General features: G+C 42.8%; 1 protein-coding gene across 1 annotated transcript; it reads left to right on the top strand.

Annotated features, from left to right (window-relative positions):
- Positions 1–1,667: 1,667 nt before the first annotated feature.
- On the top strand, positions 1,668–27,805 carry LOC120999535 (oocyte zinc finger protein XlCOF6-like). Its single transcript, XM_040430482.1, has 3 exons — positions 1,668–2,508; positions 2,700–2,802; positions 25,588–27,805. The coding sequence occupies exons 1-3, from the start codon at positions 2,365–2,367 to the stop codon at positions 27,510–27,512; spliced, it is 2,172 nt and encodes a 723-aa protein (XP_040286416.1). The 5' UTR covers positions 1,668–2,364; the 3' UTR covers positions 27,513–27,805.

The raw sequence follows: 27,805 nt of genomic DNA, 5'->3' as shown, positions 1-27,805 counted from the left end.
CAGGTACCAATCTGCTGACAGATGCCCTTTATTCTTGTGATTCCAACTGATAGGACGAGGGCAGTCTGAGCTCTAGATCTATGAAGTGATCTACCAGATTACAGCTTTAGGCTACTTTCATACCAGCGTTTTCAGTTCCGCTATTGAGATCCGTCATAGGATGAAATCGCTTCAGTTTTGTCTCCATTCATTGTCAATGGGGACAAAACTGAACTGAACGAAACGGAGTCACCAAAATGCTTTCTGTTCCGTTTGGTTGCTCTCCCATCGCGGACAGAATAACACTGCAAGCAGCACTTTTCTGTCTGCAATGTGGTGCGGCGCAAGACGGATCTGTCCTGACACACAATGTAAGTCAATTGGCACGGATCCGTTTTCCCTGACACAATAGAAAATGGATCCGTCCCCCATTGACTTTCAATAGTGTTCATGACGGATCCGCAAAAAACGCTAGTGTGAAATTAGCCTTATACTGGTATTACCGCTGTGACCTGTAACTGACTATAGTGGTAATATGAAGGTGTGACAGGCTTTGACCTGAAACATGGAGGAACTGCCTTGATACACGTTATTATCTCCTCCAGTGTTTCCTCTTCTTATCTCCAGTAATTGTATTTTACATGGGATTTTCTATGATTTTACATCGGTTCATCTTCTTTCCATTCAGGTTCCTACAATATAGGATCCGCTCAGCGTATATCTCCTATATAAGATCATTCTCCTGATTGACCCATCAAGGATGGATAGAGATGGGGACAAGATGGCAGAGAGTATAATAAATCTCACCCTAGAGATCCTCCTCCGGCTTACTGGAGAGGTGAGAGATTCTGATGTCACATTACATCATCTTCTCCATGTTACTAACAGATGGACATGACTGGAGAGGTGAGGGACTCTGGAGATATATGGAGTGATATTTATTACTGCTTCTCTCCATAACCAGGAATACACAGTAGTGAAGAAGACCTCTAGTGAGCATTGTCAGGCCCCGGTATCTGAAGGACGGGGAGGAATCCTGAGCCCAATATCCAGGCCGACACCTCACATCCCGATACATGAGAAAGTCAACAGAGAGAAGGTCCTAGAGCTCACCAACAAGATCATTGAGCTGCTGACTGGAGAGGTGACATCGCTGGGAATGCTGGGACATTATACAGTAACGCTATAAAGGGATCTGGGTGATGACTGTATCATTGTGTTGTCAGGTTCCTATAAGGTGTCAGGATGTCGCCGTCTATTTCTCCATGGAGGAGTCTGAGTATTTAGAAGGACACAAAGATCTGTACAAGAACGTCATGATGGATGATCACCAGCCACCAAGTAAAAGACATGACTAAATAGACACATCCTCTCACTAGTTATATGTAAGAAATTAATTGTCACCGTATGTTTTTCCTACAGTTAAAGAAGAGAGAACAACTCCCAGTCCTCTTCTTCTACAGGATGAGAGATGTCCCAGTCCTCTTCTTCTACAGGATGAGAGATGTCCCAGTCCTCTTCTTCTACAGGATGAGAGATGTCCCAGTCCTCTTCTTCTACAGGATGAGAGATGTCCCAGTCCTCTTCTTCTACAGGATGGTTCGGAAGAACATCAAAGCATTCCATATGATGATCAGATAGATGGAAATAAGGTCTCATGAAAGGTTCCCTATGATTTGTAGAAGTGCTGTGAAGATCTTGTGTTCAGTCTTGTTTTATAAACTAGTATTATATGTTTTATCCTTGTATAATGAGAAAGGTAGAGATGGCAGGATTACAGCTAACTATAGACCTTACATGTCGTCTGGATCTTCTCACAGTTTTCTGGTCAGTAGAGACTGCTGGTTGGAATAAGGAACCACCTAGATGCATATATACAGGAGACCTGCAGATATGTTTGGGTCAGACAATGAAACATGGCACATGCAGATCCACTGTGTCTCTTGAACAGATTTGACATGGTTCTGCTCCAAAGTGTGTTAGATAAGTGACCCCCTTCCCTCCACTTTATCCCCTGTACAGGGATCTGGACTTTGTTGCAGGGGAACCACTAGGCTGCTGCACTTGAAGTAGTTTCTGTACAAGTGACTGGTGACCCACGGGGTCAGGAAAGGCAGAATACATGGAGTCCGATAAATGGTCCGTTGTCAGGGCAAGCAGCTCAGGATCAGAACGGAGATCAGGCAAGGGTCAGGACAGGTCAGACAGCAAAGGGTCCAATCTAGAAGTCAGGCAGAAGTCTGTACACAGAACAGGCAAGCAAGATTTGCATGAGACTAGCATACTAGAACCTACTGATCAGGCTCCTTTCCATGGCTTGTAGAGATCAGAGTGCGTGCATGCCGGCCCTATAAGAGCCAGAGATAGTGTGTGCACACATGACCTATGGGCAGAGAAGGTCATTATCGGCAGGAAGCAGGCCTCAGCTTGTGTGGGAGGACAGCGTTATTCCAGCAGCCGGGACCACTGGGAAGGGAGAGAGGGATGTCTGTGGGACTGGACCACTGGAGCCCTAAAGCTATGGAGCAGGTAAACCAGTAAGCAGGCGTGCCCACCAGCAGGAAGGAGAGGAGCTATAGGCATGGACCGCTGCCATAGCAGATAACTCTGCTGTCATTTCATCACTTTGTCATTGCAATTAATGATCTTTTCTGGTCACATCAAACATTCCACACGACTTCTCCATCAGTCTGCTGACTTTTACCATTTCTGTTTCACAGCTTTTAAATCTGGGTAAAGATCTCACCAATATTACGGCTGAAGATACATATGTGAGGGGCGATGAGCAGATCATAGATGACATTCCCACCGATAACCACCCAGGTGAGTAGTAACCACTACATGAAGCAGAGAAGACTCACAGATTCTGCTCCTTCACTGGCTACTGATGACTCATTGTATAGTCAGGTAGTGGTGGCCGTTTGGGGGTCACATATTGTACTTTCTGACAGGTTTTCCTTTATTAGCACACAATTGTTACCGATACCAGGTGTCCCACAGTATTGATCAGAAGGTTGGGGTTATCACCCATTCTTCTAACTTCTATGAACCCTCTTTCCGTAGTACTTAGAGGCTTTACTGACACTTCAGAATTTTTGGAAATAAGAAAAGCCTTATGGTAGAGCCGAAATAAAAAGAGCTGAAATAAAGATCCACCAATGAACAGTAGCCGCTGCCTGTCTGACCATAAAGATCTCACAATGTTCTGCCCTAAAGAAGTAATCATAGGAGGACAAGTCCCCAGTGGTCAGTGACAGCTTGCCGGCCATTCTGCTCACACCTTCCTGCTGAAGACTTCAATGCTATACCCCACTCTCCCCAGGGGCTCTGACCAATCCCAGTATATGGGGCCCCAAAATATCTCATGGCAGCTGTTAAATGATCCCTTGTTGACACCTCAGAGAACACAGTCACAGTCCTGGTCTGACAACATATAGGATTATTGTATGTGCAGAGAGGTTTTATAGGGGAGCAGTTCTCTATTTCCCTTACACCGTGTGTTATCGGGTTCTAGACATAAATTGTAAACCCAGTGGTGTCCTAGTATCACACCCAAACAGGGAGGGGGGAAACTGTGTAATCAATATTAGAGCCACCTATAGACTGTATCTAGTAGTTCAAAAAGAAATAAATTCTTCTCTGAATGTTGGTTTGCATGATGGTTTTCACTGGAATAATAAAAGTTTTTTTTATAACTGTTTCAATGCAAATACAGAGCGACCATTATTAAAAATCCATTAAAGTGAACCTGTCATCAGAAGTGGCCTCTTTATTTATTGTATTTATGTTATACATTTATATAGCGCTACTATATTCAGCAGGGCTATACAGACATTAGGATCACACTGTCCCCAATGGGGCTCGCAGTCTAAGTTTCCTATCAGTATGTCTTTTGGAGTGTTATTGACCTATTTACATGTCCCCACTGTACAAGCTGCCAGCTTTCAGAAACAGGTTTTGTTAAATTTGACAATCAGGTTGTTTGTAGGAAAAATCCACTTTTAAAATGTACCTGATGTCATCAAACATAGCTCCGGTAGTCACTGGGGCGTACTGCTGGATGAGGCGAGACACAGCGTCATCTCTATCCTCCCCAACTTACTCTCACAGAGCTCTGCTGGCTTCTTGATGTCGGCTTCTGGCAATGGGAAATCTCGCACAGCAGAAGACATTGGCAGGGATCTTGACATTTGCTGTCTGTGGTCCCAGCATCTCCTGGGCAAATGCAGTGGCCAGGTTTGGGGTGGCCCCAACGCTACGCTGGGACCCCCGGACACCATCAAGGTGTCACCACTTGTTGCTGCTCTCCGGAAGGTATGGTAAGGCGTGGTGCACCCCAATGGGAAATAAGTCCAGAGAGTCAGGGTCTGCAGTAAACCAGGGTGCTTCTTTTAAGTATAAGGACACTGGGTTTTATAGATGCTCACCCGTCTATTGTCATGTAAGGTGCCTTAAGTCTGACGGACTTAACTTTGCATAGGGAATATAGGCAAATGTCCCTGCTCTAGGGCACTACACAAACACAGTTAGTGCTTGAAGTCGGTGTGTGTACATATCTGCACGCTTCACATGTCAGGATCCTGGTGCCGGAACGAGGTCTTCTGTGTCTGCGTGAGATTTCTCACTGCCAGGAGCTGACACCAGGAAGCCAGCGGAGGTCTGCAAGAGCAAACTGGGCAGGATAGAGGAGAGGACTCTGTTACTCGCCTCATCCAGCGGTACGTCCCAGTGACTCATGTTTGACATCAGGTACTTTTTAAAAGTGGGTTTTTCCTACAAACAACCTGATTTTCAAATTCAACAAAACCAGTTTCTGAAAGTTGGCAGCTTGTACAGTGGGGACATGTAAAGAGCTCCATAGGCCACTTCTGGTGACAGGATCCCTTTAATGGATTTTTAATAATGGCCGCCCCTTTATTTGCATAGAAACAGTTATAAACCATTTTCACTAGAATAATAAAAGTTACATTTTCGTGCAAACCAACATTCAGAGAAGAATTACTACTGGATGCAGTCTATAGGTGGCTGCAATATTCATTACACAATTTCCCCCTCCCTGATTGGGTGTGAAACCCAGGACACCACCGGTGTAGGATTTATGTCTAGAACCCCGATAACACACGGTGGAAGGAAGAATGTGAATTATACTAATTACTTGAATGTGGACATGACGGCTTCATCAATCTCTGGTCTCCAGGATTATGCAATTTTGTAATTTTTGTTCATTTTTTGGCCGCCTGTTTGAGTTTTATTTTTCTTTGTTTAGTGGAGGACCTCAACAGAGGACTGCATCTGGTATTCTAAGTTGATAATATGATGGTGATAGTGGTGGTGGACATCGTGCTTGCTCCTCCCTCTGCCCTTCCTTTTCATGGGCATGGTGGGGGGGGGGGATCATCTGTCCTTTCTCTGCTGTCCCCTTTCCTCTATTGGGGTCACCATTTTGTTGATAACAGTGGACTGATGAATTCCCGAGATTTGGGGTGAGGATCCATGACACCCGATCTGTGCGCTGGATTCCTCTTCCCCTCACTGGGAGTGAGGGTCCCTCTGACTCATCTGGGGGGGGCCTCCTCTCCCAGGGGATATTCATTTGCCTTTATATCCCTTTAGATCATCATGGTTAGCGGCTCTTGTACCTTTTCTCTTTCTTTTGTGTGTGTGGGGGGGGGGGGGGGGGGGGGAGAGGGATTGTGACACTTGATGGTGCCCCGAGTACTTTTTTTCCCTCACCGATGACATCACCCATGCGACTAGGTCCTCCCATCCAGGACAGGGAAGAGAGAAAATGGTTCACACCCCCCACCACACCTCAGTTCAGGTTTTCTGTCCTCCAGATAGGCTGTACCTAGGAAGCTCTTGCTTCTCCCTTCTCAAAGATATCGGCTGGGAGCCAATGCGCATTGTGAGCATGCACTTGGGGAAGGGCGGCGGTAAGCTTCCGGCGTTATGACGTCACTTCTTTTGATGCAACACCATTAGCCCCTCATGTCAGCCATAAGCCCCCTATTAGCCCCTCATGTCAGCCATAAGCCCCCCATTAGCCCCTCATGTCAGCCATAAGCCCCCCATTAGCCCCTCATGTCAGCCATAAGCCCCCTATTAGCCCCTCATGTCAGCCATAAGCCCCCCATTAGCCCCTCATGTCAGCCATAAGCCCCCCATTAGCCCCTCATGTCAGCCATAAGCCCCCCATTAGCCCCTCATGTCAGCCATAAGCCCCCATTAGCCCCTCATGTCAGCCATAAGCCCCCATTAGCCCCTCATGTCAGCCATAAGCCCCCATTAGCCCCTCATGTCAGTCATAAGCCCCCCATTAGGCCCTCATGTCAGCCATAAGCCCCCCATTAGCCCCTCATGTCAGCCATTAGCCCCTCATGTCAGCCATAAGCCCCCCATTAGCCCCTCATGTCAGCCATAAGCCCCCCATTAGCTCCTCATGTCAGCCATAAGCCCCCCATTAGCTCCTCATGTCAGCCATAAGCCCCCCATTAGCTCCTCATGTCAGCCATAAGCCCCCCATTAGCCCCTCATGTCAGCCATAAGCCCCCCATTAGCCCTCATGTCAGCCATAAGCCCCCCATTAGCCCCTCATGTCAGCCATTAGCCCCTCATGTCAGCCATTAGCCCCTCATGTCAGCCATAAGCCCCCCATTAGCCCCTCATGTCAGCCATAAGCCCCCCATTAGCCCCTCATGCATTAGAAAAAAAGATTTAATGTGCACTAGAGTAGTGCACCAATTGATACCTTCTGGCGCAAAGACACGACCTCAGTGGATAGGTAAAAGGGTATTTTATTGATAGGTGACAACGCGTTTCGGAGTCAATATACTCCTTTTTCAAGTCTAAGAAATCACAAATTTAGAAGGGGGGTATTTCGGTACAGAAGAGACATAAAATGTATTCACACAGTTATTAAATTAAAATAAAAAATATATAAAAAATAAAAAGAATTGGAACATAAAAAATCTGTGTATATGTACAAGTCAACATAATAGTGTCGCCATATAACTTCACATATACACAGTCCTGGACTGCTTACTCTTGATTCTAGTTATGTAAAAGTGCATAAGTGTTCTGTATGGGGCTTAAACCAACATATGTATATAAATATATATACACATACACCTACATAAACACTTGGAAATGCGCTCACACATACACAGGCACATGATGAATGATAAATGCACATTGAAACTATATATTGGTAGAGGAATTTGACCTTAAATAGTATGAGACCACCCCTTAAAATTAAAAATGGGATAAATCTTCATTCATTCAATTGTCTCCATCATGCCACTATCAAATTCCTCTACCAATATATAGTTTCAATGTGCATTTATCATTCATCATGTGCCTGTGTATGTGTGAGCGCATTTCCAAGTGTTTATGTAGGTGTATGTGTATATATATTTATATACATATGTTGGTTTAAGCCCCATACAGAACACTTATGAACTTTTACATAACTAGAATCAAGAGTAAGCAGTCCAGGACTGTGTATATGTGAAGTTATATGGCGACACTATTATTACCATTAGTGCCAATGTCAATATTATGATGACCACTAGTTGTGGTATAGTCACCATACTTGTGGTATTTGTGTATGGTATATATCACCATATTTATGGCAATTTAGCTTATTTTATATTACCGACAGCGATTCCATTTTTTATGCGTGTTCACACATACGTTTGTACACCTCAGGCGTGTATGTGTTTTTTCATATATCCCCTCTTATACATATATTTTTTTTTTTTACCCGTCCCCATTTATGGTATATCTCTAAAGTTGTGATATATCTCAGAAACTGTTGGCATTTTTAATTTTCCCCAACCACGTATTTTAGTGTTTTGTTTTTCGTGCTTTTTTGACTTGTACATATACACTGATTTTTTATGTTCCAATTCTTTTTATTTTTTATATATTTTTTATTTTAATTTAATAACTGTGTGAATACATTTTATGTCTCTTCTGTACCGAAATACCCCCCTTCTAAATTTGTGATTTCTTAGACTTGAAAAAGGAGTATATTGACTCCGAAACGCGTTGTCACCTATCAATAAAATACCCTTTTACCTATCCACTGAGGTCGTGTCCTTGCGCCAGAAGGTATCAATTGGTGCACTACTCTAGTTGTCGGGGGGTAATAATTCAGTTAAGAATTATTAATTATGGTCATAAAAATAATTAACCATAAAAAAAAATTAAATTTATAAAAATTGTCATAAATTCTTAAAATCATGACCTGGTGAATTGTAGACAACCTAATTGATACAATTCACATCTGAGTCCGACTATTTCCTCAGATAAATAAGCTCTTTTTGACGTGAGATGACGTTAATGATAAAATGTAGTTCTGCATTATACAACAATACACAGTTTTATAAAAATATGCAGATTTATTGGTTACAAGATTATAAACATATACAAGTAAATAAACACAATGATACATGCAAATGAATATATATAGCATTAATATAAAGCATTACAAGCTTAACAATACATGTGAGTGGAAATAACTTGTCACATTATAACCAAGCTATTATTAGGTTAGGATATCAAAGTAGGAACATAAGTTATATACATTACTTCTGTTCAGAGAAAACCTCATGATATCAGGATGGGCATGTCTAATCCTGGACATCAATATAGAATGCTAAATACATTCTGCCCCCCCCCCTAACCAACTACACATCACATGGCTTCAGGCATGGGCAAATCCATCCAAGGATATAACTTCGAAGAGATAACTGTATCCTTCCCCCCATCCTGGACTATTTTCACACATATAACTTTGGTAAGACTATTAAGACAAATAACAGGGATCTAGGATCTTAAATGGGAAGGATTTGAAACAAATCTTCCTTGTGGGAATCCATCACTTAGCTTGGCGAAGAATGTTCTATCAATATATATATATATATATATATATATATATATATATATAAAAGCAATCATATAATGCTTTGCTAGATTATGAGTCTAGATTCTTCTGCAGGTAGAATGAAGCCTCACAATATCCTAAGACTACATCTCAATATGGAGATGATCAATTAATTTAATCATTTATTTATTCGCCAATCTAGATGGTATAATTTCACCCACACTATCAAATTAGTCTTAATAAAATGAAATATCATTTTCTGTGTCTCTTACCAAGTCCTAGCAGGAATCTCACTTCTGCTCCTAGGAAAGCTGGGTGGTCCATCATAGCGCATCTCATTATGGCTTCCATCTTGATAGACCTCAACTTCTCCTCTTTCTTTTCTTGCTAGCCCTTTTTTTTCTCTTGCTAGCTAGCCCCTATGTTACTCCGCACACGAATAATTATTCCCCCCCTTATCTAAGAATCATCCCCTTTAGATTAGGGATTCCCAATCAGGTAAGGTGGGTGTATTCGCATGCTAATAACATCATGACGTTATCTCAACTCCTAATATGGTATTAGAACAAATAATGAAATAATATAATGTTGCCCATCTGCCTCCAGATGGCACTGCGGTACTGTAGGTGAACATCACAACTTTTTAAGCATTAAAATTAAATATCTAATAATATGTTCACATGAACTTTGTTGACCTTTCCTTACCATAAATCATTGAGGAAGGTCTTTTCCTTACACTTTTCATTACCTATATCCCGGATTTGTTGGAGTTGACTGGCTTCTCCTATCTTTTTGAAATATGGGTTGACTTGATGAAAATTTTATGTAGCGGCTTTGATGCTGGGCATCGGAACTTGTAGATTTCATTTATGTACTCCCATGAATAACTATTGTTTTGAAATCCAATTAACTTAAACTTACCGAGTTGTTTCTGTACCTTCTACAATACCTTCTAAATGGTAAATACATAGTATGACATATATATAAATCGATACATTGTTACACATAGATAACACATTATATGAATTATTGATTAACATATGTTGTAAACTAAATATACCATGCAGAGATATATATATATATATATATATATATATATATAATTATGAATATATAAATTGAAGCTCATACAGCAGGTGTGCGATAAAGACATGAATCCTTATCAAGTAACCTTGTTCCCTCCATGTTTTAGGGAGTTGACTTACTCCTTAACAGATGGCCTCATATCTTCAGCACTAACTTTTTAAATACAATGTCCATTTATGTTCCCAATTATTATTATTATTATTATTATATATAAACTGAACTTGCCATGAACTCATCTTGGCTTTTTCAGCCACATAACAAAACTTTGGTTCAGGCTGAATCTTATTCTTAAAGGCAATGAGATGAGCATTCATTTTGATTATAATGTCATTAGATAATATTGTATACGTATGAAAATGCCCAACATAGTGCACAATAAATCTTTTTTTCTAATGCAACACATATCATTTCTCTGGAGACTTGGCTACTCCACCTACGAGGACTGAGAAGATACCGGCTGCACCGACCCCCTGTCCTCACGCGTGTTGTGCCTACGTATGCACAACACCACAAGGTGAGCACTATTTCTGATATCTTGATTTTATATACTTATTACTGAACCTATTACCCTATGAGCGCCTTCCTATCTTTTTTCGCCACAATTGCTGTATATTAGCCCCTCATGTCAGCCATAAGCCCCCCATTAGCCCCTTTATGTCAGCCCCATGTCCCTCATGTCAGCCCCATGTCCCCCAGGTCAGCCATCAGCCCCCAGTGCAAATAAAATAAAATAAAAAAAAACACTTACCTCTCCTGCTCCTGGTCACCATCGCGATCCTCTTCATTCTGCTGTCGGCTGGCTGTGTATAGCGGCGCACAGCGTGAGGTCACAGAGAGACCTCACGCTGTGCACAGCCATGCAGAGCCGATAGCCGAGCCGAGGACCAGGAAGCGGTGAGTACAGATCCTTCACCGCTCCCTGGTCCTTCTGTACTAATGAAGCGCTTCCATAATGGAAGCGCTTCATTAGTACAGAGTTAAAGACTGCCCTGATCGCCGCGGCCCGGCTAACAATCCTCCACGGCCCGGTCCTGGGCCGCGGCCCGGCGGTTGGGGACCGCTGAGTTAGAGGATGTAAAACAGCCTAAAACAAAAAGTTTTTGAGGGACTGGGTCCTAAACATCATAGAGTATTTTCAGTGCATAAAAATATAGAAGCTCTTATTATAACAGTGGAAAAATCCTGATAGGAAATTTCTTATACCAACTACAGTCAAGAGAAAGTATCCCTTTTTAAGAATTTGTATCTGAGGTATGGGATAGGGCCCCCACAGTGGATGCACCAGTTGCTAAGATAGCCAAAAAATCTGCACTTCCATTCGAAGATCTGGGATGCCTGGGAGATTCGTTGGATAAAAAAGCTGACATTTATTTTAAAAGAACATGGGAATCAGCATCCACTAGTTTTAGGCCTGCTTTTGCCGCCTCCTGGGGCTCTAGGTCTTTAAGGTTATGGTTAGATCAGCTTGAGTCTCATATTAAGGACAAGAATCCTAGATAAGAATTACTTTCTTCTCTTCCTACCTTCCTTAAAGCGGTTGTCCTAGCAGATGCATCCACTGATGCAGTGCATTTTTCGGCCGTGTCGAATGCTGCCAGACGCACTATCTGGTTAAAGTCGTGGAAAGGAGACCAGGGCTTTAAGGCTAGACTTTGTGTAGTCCCCTGTGTCGGTTCTCTGCTTTTTGGCCCTTGGTTAGATGATATTCTGGAAAGAGCTTCTGATAAAAAGAAGGGGTTCCCAGTTCCCCAGAAGCCTACCTTTTTTGTAAACCCCAGTCCAATTTCAGAAAATAAAGGGAAAGGCAGGGTGATACAAGAGAGGGATTTCCTAAAAGATCTAGCTTTTTTTTGTTCAAGCCCCAAGAAAGTAGACCTAAGGACAAACAGCAATGATGCCAGGAGTCAGGTGGGAGGATGGTTGTCACAGTTGTCGCTGGGGGTCCATTTCCCAGAACAGATGGATTCTAGAGGTTATAAAACATGAGTATCTGATAGAATTTCTTTCTCGTCCACTCAACTTTTTTGTTCAAACAATATGCTTCACGGATCTCCAAAAAATAGATACTTTAGAATCGGAAGTTATGGCTCCATTAAGAAAAGGGGTGGTTGCCCGATTCCCAAAAGAGAAGTAGGGAGGGGTTTCTATTCCCCTCTTTTCTTAGTAAGAAAGCCAAATGGATCGTTCAGAGTAATACTACATCTGAAGAGACTAAACAGATCCCTAACTTACAAGAAATTCCGTATAAAATAAAGTCAACGACAAATTTAGTCTTCCATAATTGTTGGATGGCGAGCTTGGATCTGGAAGACGCTTATTACCACATTCCGATTTATGCCTCGTACCAGAAATTCTTGAGAACAGCAGTTTGGATAAGAGGAAAGTTGTTACATCTTCAGTACAGGGCGCTCCCCTTTGGCATATCTCAGGCTCCAAGACTTTTTACAAAGGTGAAAAATAGGGGGTTGAGTCCGCACAACCTGCCTGCAGGTGCAGATCACTATGGCGAAATACATATACAAACAGAAAATGCAAATGTGATCGCACACTACATCCAGCACTCTGCCCTCCATGCTGGATGAGACATTGGTTTATATTTTGGCCAAAGCATAGTAAGCCACTCACCGCGTCAAGGTCGTCTCAATTGAGTGGTCCCTAACTCTTGTTCCTACCTATTCATGGGCCATGACAGCCACATAAAATCCAGGGAATGCAGGTCAGCATGCAAGCCAAGTACACTTTGCTTGTAACCCCGTCCAGTGCCATTACAGCTTTCATCGGATCCAGGGATGCAAGTACCAACATGCATGCTGAACCCACCATATACTTCTCCTGGAGCCAGATGGCTAATGGTAGGTTCTATATAAGCAGACTCAGTTTTATACTGACTTTAAAACCAGCCTCCAGGACAGATTAACTGGTCAGGTGTGCATGACTCAAAGGAGATCGCCACGCCTCCAATATATGCTACAAAGAAAAAAATAGGGGGTTGAGTCCGCACAACCTGCCTGCAGGTGCAGATCACTATGGCGAAATACATATACAAACAGAAAATGCAAATGTGATCGCACACTACATCCAGCACTCTGCCCTCCATGCTGGATGAGACATTGGTTTATATTTTGGCCAAAGCATAGTAAGCCACTCACCGCGTCAAGGTCGTCTCAATTGAGTGGTCCCTAACTCTTGTTCCTACCTATTCATGGGCCATGACAGCCACATAAAATCCAGGGAATGCAGGTCAGCATGCAAGCCAAGTACACTTTGCTTGTTACCCCGTCCGGTGCCATTACAGCTTTCATCGGATCCAGGGATGCAAGTACCAACATGCATGCTGAACCCACCATATACTTCTCCTGGAGCCAGATGGCTAATGGTAGGTTCTATATAAGCAGACTCATGGCCCATGAATAGGTAGGAACAAGAGTTAGGGACCACTCAATTGAGACGACCTTGACGCGGTGAGTGGCTTACTATGCTTTGGCCAAAATATAAACCAATGTCTCATCCAGCATGGAGGGCAGAGTGCTGGATGTAGTGTGCGATCACATTTGCATTTTCTGTTTGTATATGTATTTCGCCATAGTGATCTGCACCTGCAGGCAGGTTGTGCGGACTCAACCCCCTTTTTTTATTCTTTGTAGCATATATTGGAGGCGTGGCGATCTCCTTTGAGTCATGCACACCTGACCAGTTAATCTGTCCTGGAGGCTGGTTTTAAAGTCAGTATAAAACTGAGTCTGCTTATATAGAACCTACCATTAGCCATCTGGCTCCAGGAGAAGTATATGGTGGGTTCAGCATGCATGTTGGTACTTGCATCCCTGGATCCGATGAAAGCTGTAATGGCACCGGACGGGGTTACAAGCAAAGTGTACTTGGCTTGCATGCTGACCTGCATTCCCTGGATTTTATGTGGCTGTCATGGCCCATGAATAGGTAGGGACAAGAGTTAGGGACCACTCAATTGAGACGACCTTGACGCGGTGAGTGGCTTACTATGCTTTGGCCAAAATATAAACCAATGTCTCATCCAGCATGGAGGGCAGAGTGCTGGATGTAGTGTGCGATCACATTTGCATTTTCTTTTTACAAAGGTGGTAGCATAGATAGCGGCCTTTGTAAGACTAAGAGGTGTACCTTTTAGTACCTTATCTAGACGATTTTGTTGATTTCCCATTCAAAGGAAGGGTTGGAGAGAGAGATAGATCTTCTATGTTCCACCTTAGGAGATTTGGGTTGGAAAATAAATTGGGAAAATTTAAACCTTGTTCCCTCACATATTTGTGTGTTTTTAGGAATCCAGTTGGACTCCTGCCAACAAAAGAATTTCCTTCCCCTCATAAAGAGGGAATCAATCAGGGACCAGATTTTGTAAATTTTTCACTCCTACCTGTGTACTTTTAGAGAACCAATGTTGGGTCATATGACGTCCACTATTCCAGTAGTAACATATGCACAGATTCACTCCAGAGAGCTGCAGGCGGATATTCTGAGATCCTGGGACGGCTCCCCTTACTCTTTGGACCGAAAATTCCACCTTTCTTCAAAGGCCAGGTGTTCCCTGTTATGGTGGACAATACCAAATAATCTGTCTGCTGGAGGCCCATGGTCTTTCATATTACCACGGACCCCAGTCCTTGGGGTTGGGGAGCTCATTCCACAGCATCCTGGAGAATAGATGAAAAGCTAATAATACAATTCCATGGTAGTTTAAAGGGTCACAAGGCTTCTACTAGTGCCATTGCTAGCTGGGTCAAAAATGGCATTTCCCTTCCCTATTCTTTTTTTAACTTGTCTCCCCCAACTGGGGTTGGAGCATATTCAATAAGAGCAGCCACTTGGAGTTCTCCTCATACCTTTTTTAGACACTATATGATGCATCTAAATTCAGATTCAGCCTTCGGGAGGAAAGTACTACAGGTTGTATTCCCCCTTCCCTAAAATATCAACTTATAGTTTATTCTGGCATGGGTGCTGTCATGGGTGAGGGGAAAACAAAAATGACTCTTACCAGTAATTTGTTTTTCTTGAAACCCATGACAGCACCAGCTCCCTGAAAATTTCCGACCCTTAACTTAATTTAATCTTTTTTTAAAAAAGGGGGAAATTTGCCAATTGGGCAGATATTGTCTCTTTTCTTATTTCAAGCCTATTCTTTGGTGGTTGGCACGCCTCTGGAGGTATTGTTATTATAATCACTGAGGTGTAGTGGGGGGTTTGAACCATTTTATCTCTTCAGGTTTCCTTTCCTGGAGGACATAGTCACACGGGTGCTGTCATGGTTTTGAAGAAAAACAATTACCGGTAGGAGTAATTTTTGTTTTCTACCTACACAAGGCGGAAATGTCTGGGAACCCTGGGTTTCTTCCCCTTGGTGGAGTATTTAATAATTTGGCAATTATCATGGCCACCATTAAGTAACATTATGTCCCTTGTTTATATGTTTCAGCGCTTACTGAAGCTATGCGCAGGCGCGCTGATGTAGTTTACTTGGTTGAAACCATGTGTAGGGTAGTGGATGTTTAAATGGGAGCCCTCCCACTAACAATTTAGAGAACACTACAGGATATGAGGGAGCTTAAAATCTTTTACTATTAGACCTTTTAAGAAAATAAGCGCCACAAACAGATGATTGAGGTATGGCTTAAAAAGTATGGAACAGTCTTACCATTCCGACGCACCCTGATAGGGATCAGCCTAGCGTGGTGGAAAAAATACAGCGTCTGGGCCGGTGATTAGATGTGCTCGTAGGTTGTTTGAAGATGTAAACTGGTGCAGGGAACCAATATCCCTAGTAAGCCCTGGATGGGGAGAGGGGCATTGCTGATGTTCACCTGCCTGTCTATACAGAGTTCCTACCCCGCAAGGGGCGGCCCTGTCCGGATACCTTACCCTAACGCTGGGTTCACACATGAGCATACTGCATGGAGCGCTCTGTATGCGCGATTCTACGGGCGTCTCACATATGCGGCTCCTGTGCAAGCGAACGCCCATTGTCGCGCGTTCCCGGAAGTCTATGTACGGGAACGCGCGACACTACATCCCAAAGAAGCTCCTGTACTTCTTGGGGCGTAGGGCGTTTTACAGCGCATTCGTATGCGCTGTAAAACGCTCAGGTGAGAACCATTCCCATAGGGAATCATTGGTTCTTGCCTGCTGAGCGTTTTACAGCGCGTAGGAATGCGCTGTAAAACGCTCAGGTGTGAACCCAGCGTAAGATAGGGAGGTATCCCTATGTATGCCCTATAGGATAGTTCCCAGAAGTGAGAGCGCTGTACAGCCGAGTCCTGCCCGAGACCCAATGGTATATTCTAACCCCCAGGCGTTCCCATGGTGACGAGGACGCTTGCCTGGGGGTTAGAATATACCATCGGATCTGAGTTTCCACGATCTGTTAGATCGTGAAAACTAAAATCCGATGGTATATTCTAAACCCGAGGCGTTCCCCTGGTGACGGCGACGCACCTCTGACAGGGCGCTTCCATCCGCGGCACCCGAGGGGTTAATTGCGCGGACGGCAGCTCCCTGTCAGAGGTCGGGTGCCTTCTACAATGTTTACATTGGTGGGCAGTTCACCCCCCCCCCCTCCCCAGTATTAACCCCTTAAGGACTCAGGGCGTACCGGTACGTCCTAACTTTAAATCGAGATTGCGGAGCTGTGGGGGTTAAGCCGGACAGGATGCCGGCATCCTGTCACAACGCCGGGGGGGGGGGGGGTCATATGACCCCCCCGTATTGGCGATCGCAGCAAACCGCAGGTCAATTCAGACTTGCGGTTTGCTGCGCTTTTTGCTGATTCTGATCCCCGCGGTCCCTGGCCGCGGGGATCAAACTTCAGAATGCCCCATATCCCTTTTTTTCCACCCCTTTTTTTGTTTTAAAAAATGAAATCATTGTGTAAAACTTACATAAATAAAAAAAAGTATACATATTAGGTATCGCCGCGTCCGTATCGACCGGTTCTATAAAAATATCACATGAGCTAACCCCTCAGGTGACCACCGTAAAAAATAAAAATAAAAACGGTGTAAAAAAGCAATTTTTTGTCATCTTACGTCACAAAAAGTGTAATAGCAAGCGATCAAAAAGTTATATGCACCCCAAAATAGTGCCAATCAAACCGTCATCTCATCCCGCAAAAAATGAGACCCTACTTAAGATAATCGCCCAAAAACTGAAAAAACTATGGCTCTTAGGCTATGGAGACACTAAAACTTTTTTTTGTTTTAAAAATGAAATCCTTGTGTGAAACTTACATAAATAAATAAAATTGTATACATATTGGGTATCGCCGCGTCCGTGACAACCTGCTCTATAAAATTACCACATGATCTAACCTTTCAGATAAATGTTGTAAATAACAAAAAAAAAACGGTGCCAAAAAAGCTATTTCTTGTTACCTTACCGCACAAAAAGTGTAATATAGAGCAACCAAAAATCATATGTACCAACAAAACTGCCACCCTATCCCGTAGTTTCTAAAATGGGGTCACTTTTTTGGAGTTTCTACTCTAGGGGTGCATCAGGGAGGCTTCAAATGGTACATGGTGTCAAAAAAAACAGTCCAGCAAAATCTGCCTTCCAAAAACCATATGGCATTCCATTCCTTCTGCGCCCTGCCGTGTGCCCGTACAGCAGTTTACGACCACATATGGGTTGTTTCTGTAAACTACAGAATCAGGGCCATAAATAATGAGTTTTGTTTGGCTGTTAACCCTTGCTTTGTAACTGGAAAAAAAATATTAAAATGGAAAATCTGCCAAAAAAGTGAAATTTTGAAATTGTATCTCTATTTTTTAAAATGGAAAATTAGGCAAAAAAATTAAATTCTCAAATTTCATCCCCATTTGCCAATAACTCTTGTGCAACACCTAAAGGGTTAACGAAGTTTGTAAAATCCAGTTTTGAATACCTTGAGGGGTGTAGTTTATAGAATGGGGTCATTTTTGGGTGGTTTCTATTATGTAAGCCTCGCAAAGTGACTTCAGAGCTGTAGTGGTCCCTAAAAATTGGGTATTTGTAAATTTCTGAAAAATTTTAAGATTTGCTTCTAAACTTCTAAGCCTTGTAACATCCCCAAAAAAGAAAATATCATTCCCAAAATAATTCAAACATGAAGTAGACATATGGGGAATGTAAAGTCATCACAATTTTTGGGGGTATTACTATGTATTACAGAAGTAGAGAAACTGAAACTTTGAAATTTGCAAATTTTTCCAAATTTTGGGTAAATTGGGTATTTTTTTATGGGAAAAAATAATATATTTTTTTACTTCATTTTACCAGTGTCATGAAGTACAATATGTGACGAAAAAACAATCTCAGAATGGCCTGGATAAGTCAAAGCGTTTTAAAGTTATCACCACTTAAAGTGACACTGGTCAGATTTGCAAAAATGGCCAAGTCCTTAAGGTGCCAGGCTATAGCTGTTCGCTGCGATTGGCCAGCGCTGCAGCAAGGGACACGCCTCATACAAGAAATCAGTCAGAGGGAGCGCAGACACCGGAGCCTATACCGGGCGAACGGAGCGGCGCCCAGACTTACTAGTAAGTGCAGGGGGACCCCTGGGCGCCGCTCTGCCCACTGATCTAGTTAGTTTTTAGTTTCTACAGTAGTGAAAGGTCCTCTTTAAGGGGTTAAAGGGACACTGACAGGCCGTTGGAGCATATAAAGGGACATATATGCTTCTATTGGTCTTAATATGCTTAATTAAACTATACCATTATCACCCCTCGCTGCCTTTCCTTTACTTATAAAAAGTGTTTTTATCAATATGCAAATTACCTTACTTTGTGCCCATGACGCCGTCTCCTAGTGCCGCCCAACTCATTAGTATTCACTGCACTGGGCGGCTTTTTTTTCTCCCGACGCAGTGAAATCCTGCGCATGCCCTGTACTATCTTCTACTGGAGCTGGAGGGTGTCGGGGACCTTATCCGGCGCAGGCACGGAGCGACAAGATGAGGCTGATGCCAGTAAGATAGTACTGGGCATGCGCGGGATTTCACTGCGTCGGGAGAAAAAAAAGCCGCCCAGTGCAGTGAATACTAATGAGGTGGGCGGCACTAGGAGATGGCAGTTGGGGCACGGCTGGGCACAGCACTGAATGAGGGACAGCCCCTTGGGCACAAAGTAAGGTAATTTGCATATTGATAAAAACACTTTTTATGAGTAAAGGAAAGGCAGCGAGAGGTGATAATGGTATAGTTTAATTAAGCATATTAAGACCAATAGAAGAATATATGTCCCTTTATATGCTCCAACGGCCTGTCAGTGTCCCTTTAATTCTGAGAGGAGGGGGGGCGCACTGCCCACCAATGTAAACATTGTAGAAGGAACCCGACCTCTGGAGCTGCAGTTGCGCAATTAACCCCTCGGGTGCCGCGGATGGCAGCGCCCTGTCAGAGGTGCGTCCCCATAACCATGGGAACGCCTCCGGGTTAGAATATAACCTCAGATCGGAGTGTATGTGATGGAAGGAGGAGGGGGGCGTGTTTAAGTGGGGAGGGCTCCGATTGGTTGAGGTGCAAAAGCTCGTTCATGAGAGGAGCTGAATGCATTGTGGGTAGTGAGGGCAGGCTGGCTTAGTCTCAGGGTGAAGGCATCGGCGGCCATCTTAACAAGAGAGTGAGATTGTAGTTTTGTGCAGACTGGTTGCTAAGGGCTGAATCTTATTAAATATGGGGTAAGTCTAATGTTTATTGATTCGGGAATATCCTGTTATTAGTAACTACATATCTGAAAATTTTAATTTTGGTCTAAATGTGACAGTTATCCTTTAAGCTCCATGTTTCTTATGAAAGAAGCGCAGGCGCAAACTGTAATGGCAATTCACATGCGCAGTAACTATTAGAATGCAGGCGGCCATCTTTCATGTTATTCTCTATCTGTATATGCAGCTCACACTGTGATGTGTACACATTGTGGTGGCGCATGCGCAGTGAAAATACAGGGACGGCAGCAGCGTGATAGATCCACATGGAGTCCGGGGCAGGGGGAGCCATGTACATGATTGTGTTTATTCATCAGCACAGATGCACTTTATGAATTACCACTAATCATACAATTTACCCATATATTGAGATGACAAGATCAAGATCTGAATTTCACTGAATTATGGACAATGATATATGTCTGTATAGTTTGTACACTGATTGAATCATGATGACTTTTGTTACTGTACTATTCTTACCACACTTTATTAACCCTTTAAAGACCGGCCCTATTTTTATTTTTGCATTTTGAATTTTTTTCTCCCTATGTTTCAATAGCCATAACTTTTTTATTTTTCCATTCACATAGCCTATTTTTTGCGGGACAAGATACATTTCTTTTTTTTAATGCCACCTATGTGTTGTATTGGCAGATGGGAAAAAAATTATTTTGTGGGGTGAAATTGAAAAGGAAAACAGAATTCCTCCAAGGTTTTGGGGGTTTTGACATCACGGCGTTCCCTGTGCACTAAAAATGACCTGACGTCCTTATTCTGCGGCTCAATATGATTGTGGCAATACCAAACTTTTTTTTTATTAAATTTTCTTTGCATCGCCATATTCTGACAGCTTTAACTTTTGTTATATTTTGGTCTACAGAACTGTATGAGGGCCTGTAGTTTTTATTGGTACCATTTTTGTGGTATGTACGACTTTTTGATCACTGTTATTCAAGCAATTTATTTTATATTTTAATAGTTCAGACATTTTCGGATGCGGCGATACCTAATGTTTATTATTTTTTTCTTTGTATATTTTTATATGTAAAATTGGGAAAGGGGAGTGATTTAAACTTTTAACATTTTGGTGTATATTTTTTTTTCACATTTTTTTTCTCACTTTTTTAATAAGAAAAAACAACAACTATTATTTCCCCCCCTTCCCCTTAGGGGACTAGAACGTGGTATCTTGTGATCCCTTCTACTATTCACCCTAATAGAGCTCTATTAGGGTGAAAAGGATTTTTACACTGTCCATTACTGTCCTTTCTGAGCTGTGCCTCGTGCATAGCTCAGCACGGAGATTGCTATGGGCAGGTGCACAATGTGGTGTGTGTGTGTGTGTGTGTGTATATACACTGCTCAAAAACATAAAGGGAACACAAAAATAACACATCCTAGATCTGAATTAATTAAATATTCTTCTGAAATACTTTGATCTTTACATAGTTGAATGTGCTGACAACAAAATCACACAAAAAAAAAATATGGAAATCAAATTTTTTAACCCATGGAGGTCTGGATTTGGAGTCACCCTCAAAATTAAAGTGGAAAAACACACTACAGGCTGATCCAACTTTGATGTAATGTCCTTAAAACAAGTCAAAATGAGGCTCAGTAGTGTGTTTGGCCTCCACGTGCCTGTATGACCTCCCTACAACGCCTGTGCATGCTCCTGATGAGGTGGCGGACGGTCTCCTGAGGGATCTCCTCCCAGACCTGGACTAAAGCATCTGCCAACTCCTGGACAGTCTGTGGTGCAACGTGACGGTGGATAGAGCGAGACATGATGTCCCAGATGTGCTCAATTGGATTCAGGTCTGGGGAACGGGCGGGCCAGTCAATAGCATCAATGCCTTCGTCTTGCAGGAACTGCTGACACACTCCAGCCACATGAGGTCTAGCATTGTCTTGCATTAGGAGGAACCCAGGGCCAACCGCACCAGCATATGGTCTCACAAGGGGTCTGAGGATCTCATCTCGGTACCTAATGGCAGTCAGGCTACCTCTGGCGAGCACATGGAGGGCTGTGCGGTCCTCCAAAGAAATGCCACCCCACACCATTACTGACCCAATGCCAAACCGGTCATGCTGGAGGATGTTGCAGGCAGCAGAACGTTCTCCACGGCGTCTCCAGACTCTGCCACGTCTGTCACATGTGCTCAGTGTGAACCTGCTTTCATCTGTGAAGAGCACAGGGCGCCAGTGGCGAATTTGCCAATCTTGGTGTTTTCTGGCAAATGACAAACGTCCTGCACGGTGTTGGGCTGTAAGCACAACCCCCACCTGTGGACGTCGGGCCCTCATATCACCCTCATGGAGTCTGTTTCTGACCGTTTGAGCAGACACATGCACATTTGTGGCCTGCTGGAGGTCATTTTGCAGGGCTCTGGCAGTGCTCCTCCTGTTCCTCCTTGCACAAAGGTGGAGGTAGCGGTCCTGCTGCTGGGTTGTTGCCCTCCTACGGCCTCCTCCACGTCTCCTGATGTACTGGCCTGTCTCCTGGTAGCGCCTCCATGCTCTGGACACTACGCTGACAGACACAGCAGACCTTCTTGCCACAGCTCGCATTGATGTGCCATCCTGGATAAGCTGCACTACCTGAGCCACTTGTGTGGGTTGTAGACTCCGTCTCATGCTACCACTATAGTGAAAGCACCGCCAGCATTCAAAAGTGACCAAAACATCAGCCAGGAAGCATAGGAACTGAGAAGTGGTCTGTGGTCACCACCTGCAGAACCACTCCTTTATTGGGGGTGTCTTGCTAATTGCCTATAATTTCCACCTGTTGTCTATCCCATTTGCACAACAGCATGTGAAATTGATTGTCACTCAGTGTTGCTTCCTAAGTGGACAGTTTGATTTCACAGAAGTGTGATTGACTTGGAGTTACATTGTGTTGTTTAAGTGTTCCCTTTATTTTTTTGAGCAGTGTGTGTGTGTGTATATATATATATATATATATATATATATATATATATATACACACACACAAACAGTGGAAGCATGTAATGTGTATGAATAGTGCTCATGCGTACAGTATATTCATGTAATTTGTGTATGTGTCTATGTACTTACATGTGTGTAATTTAAAGGATAACTGTCACACTTAGACCCTCAATTTTCATATATGTAGTTACTAATAACATGATATTCCAGAATCAGTTACTATTAGACTGACTTACCCCATATTTAATAAGATTCAGCCCTTACCAACCAGTCTGCATAAAACTGCAATTTCACTATTCAGTTAAGATGGCCGCCACTGCCCTCACCCTGAGGCTAATCCCGCCTGCCCTCACTAGCCAGTAACAATAGCCCCCCAAAAGTGTCAGTAACCAGAGCCCTCCACCCTAAAGGGTTAATCTCCTGCAGCACAAAGGGGTCCTCTTACCACATGTTGCTTTCATTTATACACTGAGCAGACGGCAGATCTCCCTTCCCTGGTCTGCGCTGCTTCAACTCTGCTGAGTGAGGGAGCGTCTGCCAAGCGCAGGGACAGGGAGAAGTGCACACAGCCCAGGCACTGTTATCAGCTGCTGGGGAGGACCTGGCTTTAATCATTTACCTACAGTCCCTGGCTGTCAGTAATGTGACCCTGCACGCTGCGTGCTCCGTCTATGATAGACGGACCATGCCTAGCAACCCTATTTTAAGCACAGGTAAAAAAAAGTAGGCAGTACAGGGAACAAAACTGTGGAATTAAGGGGTAATTGAATACACAGTGAAAAGTTGAAATAGGGCCACCAAGGAGATATTAATCACCACAATCCAATACTTAAAAAAAAATATATATATGACAGTTATACTTTAATGATGGACCTTTATGTGTGTGAGTGAATCCATCTTATTATATTGGCTGGGATCACATCATGGTTGCAATATATGTTTAGTTTGTACTTTGGAAAAACTGCCAACATAAAAGGTAAATGTGTCCAGAGGCTTTTGGTCTCCATCTGGCTTCTATACATCAGTTTTCCATACAACTATATCTAGTAAAAAAAAAAGTTAAATGTCACTGTATGGTATCTGTCATACACATCAATGCAATGTATACCTCCTGGGTGTATATGTTAGAGCCCATAAATGTGATATGAACAGACCATTATATGTACAGTACATGCCGGTATTCTTTATATGTATGTGGTATATGAGCAATAATATATTTACTACATCTGTGAGACATATAGAAGGTGGGCTTTCAGCTTCAATTTCTGGTTTGTTTTGTGCTTAAGTGCAGTTAGCGGTCAGTGTGTGAGACGGACACCAGCTTATAGCACTGACTCACAGATCCCCTGTGAACCTATGAAGATGCTGGCTTCAGCACAAGAAAATACAAGTGACCAGCCTGGTGACCTAACATCATCATCTATTGGTCCAGGCTACTTAACTACTGTCAGATTGGTATCAGTTTTTTCATATGTGAGGAATATGGATTAATATTTGTCAGCCATGTCCTCACACCCCCATTTGCTGACAGATAGCAGAGGTAGTGAACTCCACAGGAGGGCCCTGCTTCAAAGCCCCAGCCCTGATTGTCATTTGATTCACCTTTTGGCATGTTCATCAGTGTACATGCAAAATAAGTTCCCACCCCCCAGCCATCTGATTGTCAGCTGGCAAGGAAGAAAGCCCCAGGGGTCCGGGCTTCAAGGAGGCCCCAGGTGGAGAAGGTCACACCTCAATCAACCAGTTTGGAGGCAAGTTAAATCCTGCAGGAAAAACCCCCAGCAGGAGGTATCAGGCCTTGTCAGGATCAAGGATACCTTCCAGACATGTTGGCACCTACATTTCATAAGGAATTATGAATCGCCCGGCCATTGCAGGCGCAAACCGGATACATATTTGTGTCCCGGTGGCCACGATGTACGTGCCCATGGGCTTTGTTGGATGGGGGCATGCCAGGGAAAGGAGATATCTATATCTCCCCACAGAAACCAAATACCGGTACCATGTTTGGACTCTAGTTGTAGCCGGAGCCCAGACGGATCAATTGGGCCCGGAACCATCTTCCTGAGACATTCTGGTCTGGGGCTATGAGCCCTATTGGTCATTTGCTCCTAGCACCAGAGAAGGAGGGGTGGACCCTAACCATAGGCGGGGAGGGGAGCGGCTGGCTACAGGTCATAAGCCCATGCAAGCCAGAGGGCGGTCTCTTTTCTGAAGGGGGTCACATCGTGCCAATGTGTTTGGAGAGACCAGGAACCAGCTGACCTCACAGCCCCCACATGACTGCAGCCAAGGTCTATTCCACCCTTATGACCCAAAGGAACTTTCATCTACCCGGTAACTGACTTTTACTTTGCTTAACCCTGTTGTACCCATATAACTTGTATCTGTAACCTCAGACCACTGTATATATTACCTGTGTATATTTTATTTCTAGTGTGCCCTTACGGTGATTAAATATATAATTTAATCTTGTGCTATCTTGTATCTCGATCGCGAATCCCCACGTCCGTGTTTTGGCCTAGTTATAAGCTACCGCTGGTTGGTTTCTCACCCTGTATAATTCCGTTAGCGGACCGGGCTTATATCAAACGAGAGCTGGTGGCAGATACCTGGGCGGAGACAGCTCTGTTTTCATTGCAGCAGTGAAAAGGCTCTCTCAGCTTGTTGCCTCTCTGTGCCCGCATGGACAGGAGGTGTATGTGTAAACTGTACCACGCTGACCTTACCTGCTCCTCTGGAGGGCGCAACGTCGTGTTTTTGGTAACTCGTGACCATACCGATTCTCGGGCCTCGACGTAGGCAACGTTAAGCGGGCACGATGTATGGTATTCGTCACACCATAGTTGATATTTGAATTTCGCTCCATGACTTGTAATTTGTATGGATTTTCTTTATATAGAACTGTTGTAAATATATATAGTTTTAAGGTTCTATTATTTAAAAATTCTAAAAGTCAGATTTATTGGCAGATGACTGTACCAGGAGCTCAGAAAAACACGTGATATCAGATTTTAGAACAGATGATTGTCGTGTTACAGCAGATACACATGAAGAGCATGCCATTATCTCAGATGTACCCTCAGCCGTTCGCAGCAAAGGTCTATTATCTGATCCTTTGGATGGATTTCAATCTTCTGATTCATCACAGACTGTTAAGCAAAATAAAAGCCACAGAAGAAGTGTTCATCATCAAAGAAGTCACACAAGGGAAAATGTTCTTTCATGTTCAGAATGTGGGAAATGTTTTCAGCAGAAATCAGATCTTAACCATCAGAGAATTCACACAGGGGAGAAGCCATTTTGTTGTTTAGAATGTGAGAAATCTTTCATAAAGAAATCAAATCTAGTTGTACATCACAGAATTCGCACAGGGGAGAAGCCATTTTCCTGTTCAGAATGTGATAAACATTTTAACTCTAAATCACATCTTGTTAGACATCAGAGAATTCATACAGGGGAGAAGCCAATTTCTTGTTTAGAATGTGGGAAATCTTTCTCACAGAAATCATATCTTACTATACATCAGAGAATTCACACAGGGGAGAAGCTATTTTCTTGTTTAGAATGTGGGAAATCTTTCTCACAGAAATCATATCTTACTATACATCAGAGAATTCACACAGGGGAGAAGCTATTTTCTTGTTTAGAATGTGGGAAATGTTTTAGTGATAAATCTACTCTTGTTAGACATCAGAGAATTCACACAGGGGAGAAGCCATTTTCTTGTTTAAAATGTGGGGAATCTTTCATAGATAAATCAAATCTAGTTGCACATCAGAAAATTCACACAGGGGAGAAGCCATTTTCTTGTTTAGAATGTGGGAAATCTTTCTCACGCAAATCATATCTTACTATACATCAGAGATATCACACAGGGGAGAAGCTATTTTCTTGTTTAGAATGTGGGAAATCTTTCTCACAGAAATCATATCTTACTATACATCAGAGAATTCACACAGGGGAGAAGCTATTTTCTTGTTTAGAATGTGGGAAATCTTTCACACGCAAATCATATCTAACTGTACATCAGAGATATCACACAGGGGAGAAGCTATTTTCTTGTTTAGAATGTGGGAAATGTTTTAGTGATAAATCTACTCTTGTTAGACATCAGAGAATTCACACAGGGGAGAAGCCATTTTCTTGTTTAAAATGTGGGGAATCTTTCATAGATAAATCAAATCTAGTTGCACATCAGAAAATTCACACAGGGGAGAAGCCATTTTCTTGTTTAGAATGTGGGAAATCTTTCTCACGCAAATCATATCTTACTATACATCAGAGATATCACACAGGGGAGAAGCTATTTTCTTGTTTAGAATGTGGGAAATCTTTCTCACAGAAATCATATCTTACTATACATCAGAGAATTCACACAGGGGAGAAGCTATTTTCTTGTTTAGAATGTGGGAAATGTTTTACTGATAAATCAACTCTTGTTAGACATCAGAGAATTCACACAGGGGAGAAGCCATTTTCTTGTTTAGAATGTGGGAAATCTTTCATAAATAAATCAAATCTAGTTGCACATCAGAGAATTCACACAGGGGAGAAGCCTTTTTCTTGTTTAGAATGTGGGAAATCTTTTATAAATAAATCAATTCTAGTTGCACATCAGAGAATTCACACAGGGGAGAAGCTATTTTCTTGTTTAGAATGTGGGAAATGTTTTACTAATAAATCATCTCTTGTTAGACATCAGAGAATTCATACAGAGGAGAGGCCATTTTCATGTTCAGAATGTGATAAACATTTTAACTCTAAATCACATCTTGTTAGACATCAGAGAATTCATACAGGGGAGAAGCCATTTTCTTGTTTAGAATGTGGGAAATCTTTCCCACGGAAATCATATCTTACTGTACATCAAAGAATTCACACTGGAAAGAAGTGATTTTATTGTTCAGAATGTGATAACTAGAGATGAGCAAACTTTTGAAAAATGTATTCTGCAGCTTGGTCAAAGTTCAACAAGAAATTTGATTTGTTCCGAATTAATTTGTCACGGATCAATAGGTTAAAACCCCATTTAGCCTATCAATCAATGAGACCATTTTTAACTGCCTTTGACTGAAGTGCACCCGTCTAACAGCCATTAAACATGGTAATACACTCATATGCACATATGGCCTTTTGGATAAAAATAAATAAATATCTCACCTTATCTGTAATGACCCGGAGTGCCAT

Source organism: Bufo bufo, chromosome 4, assembly GCF_905171765.1.
Source record: "Bufo bufo chromosome 4, aBufBuf1.1, whole genome shotgun sequence".
NCBI classification, from domain to species: Eukaryota; Metazoa; Chordata; class Amphibia; order Anura; family Bufonidae; genus Bufo; species Bufo bufo.
The sequence above is the reverse complement of the archived record's forward strand: the minus strand, read 5'-3'. Positions and strand labels throughout refer to the sequence as shown.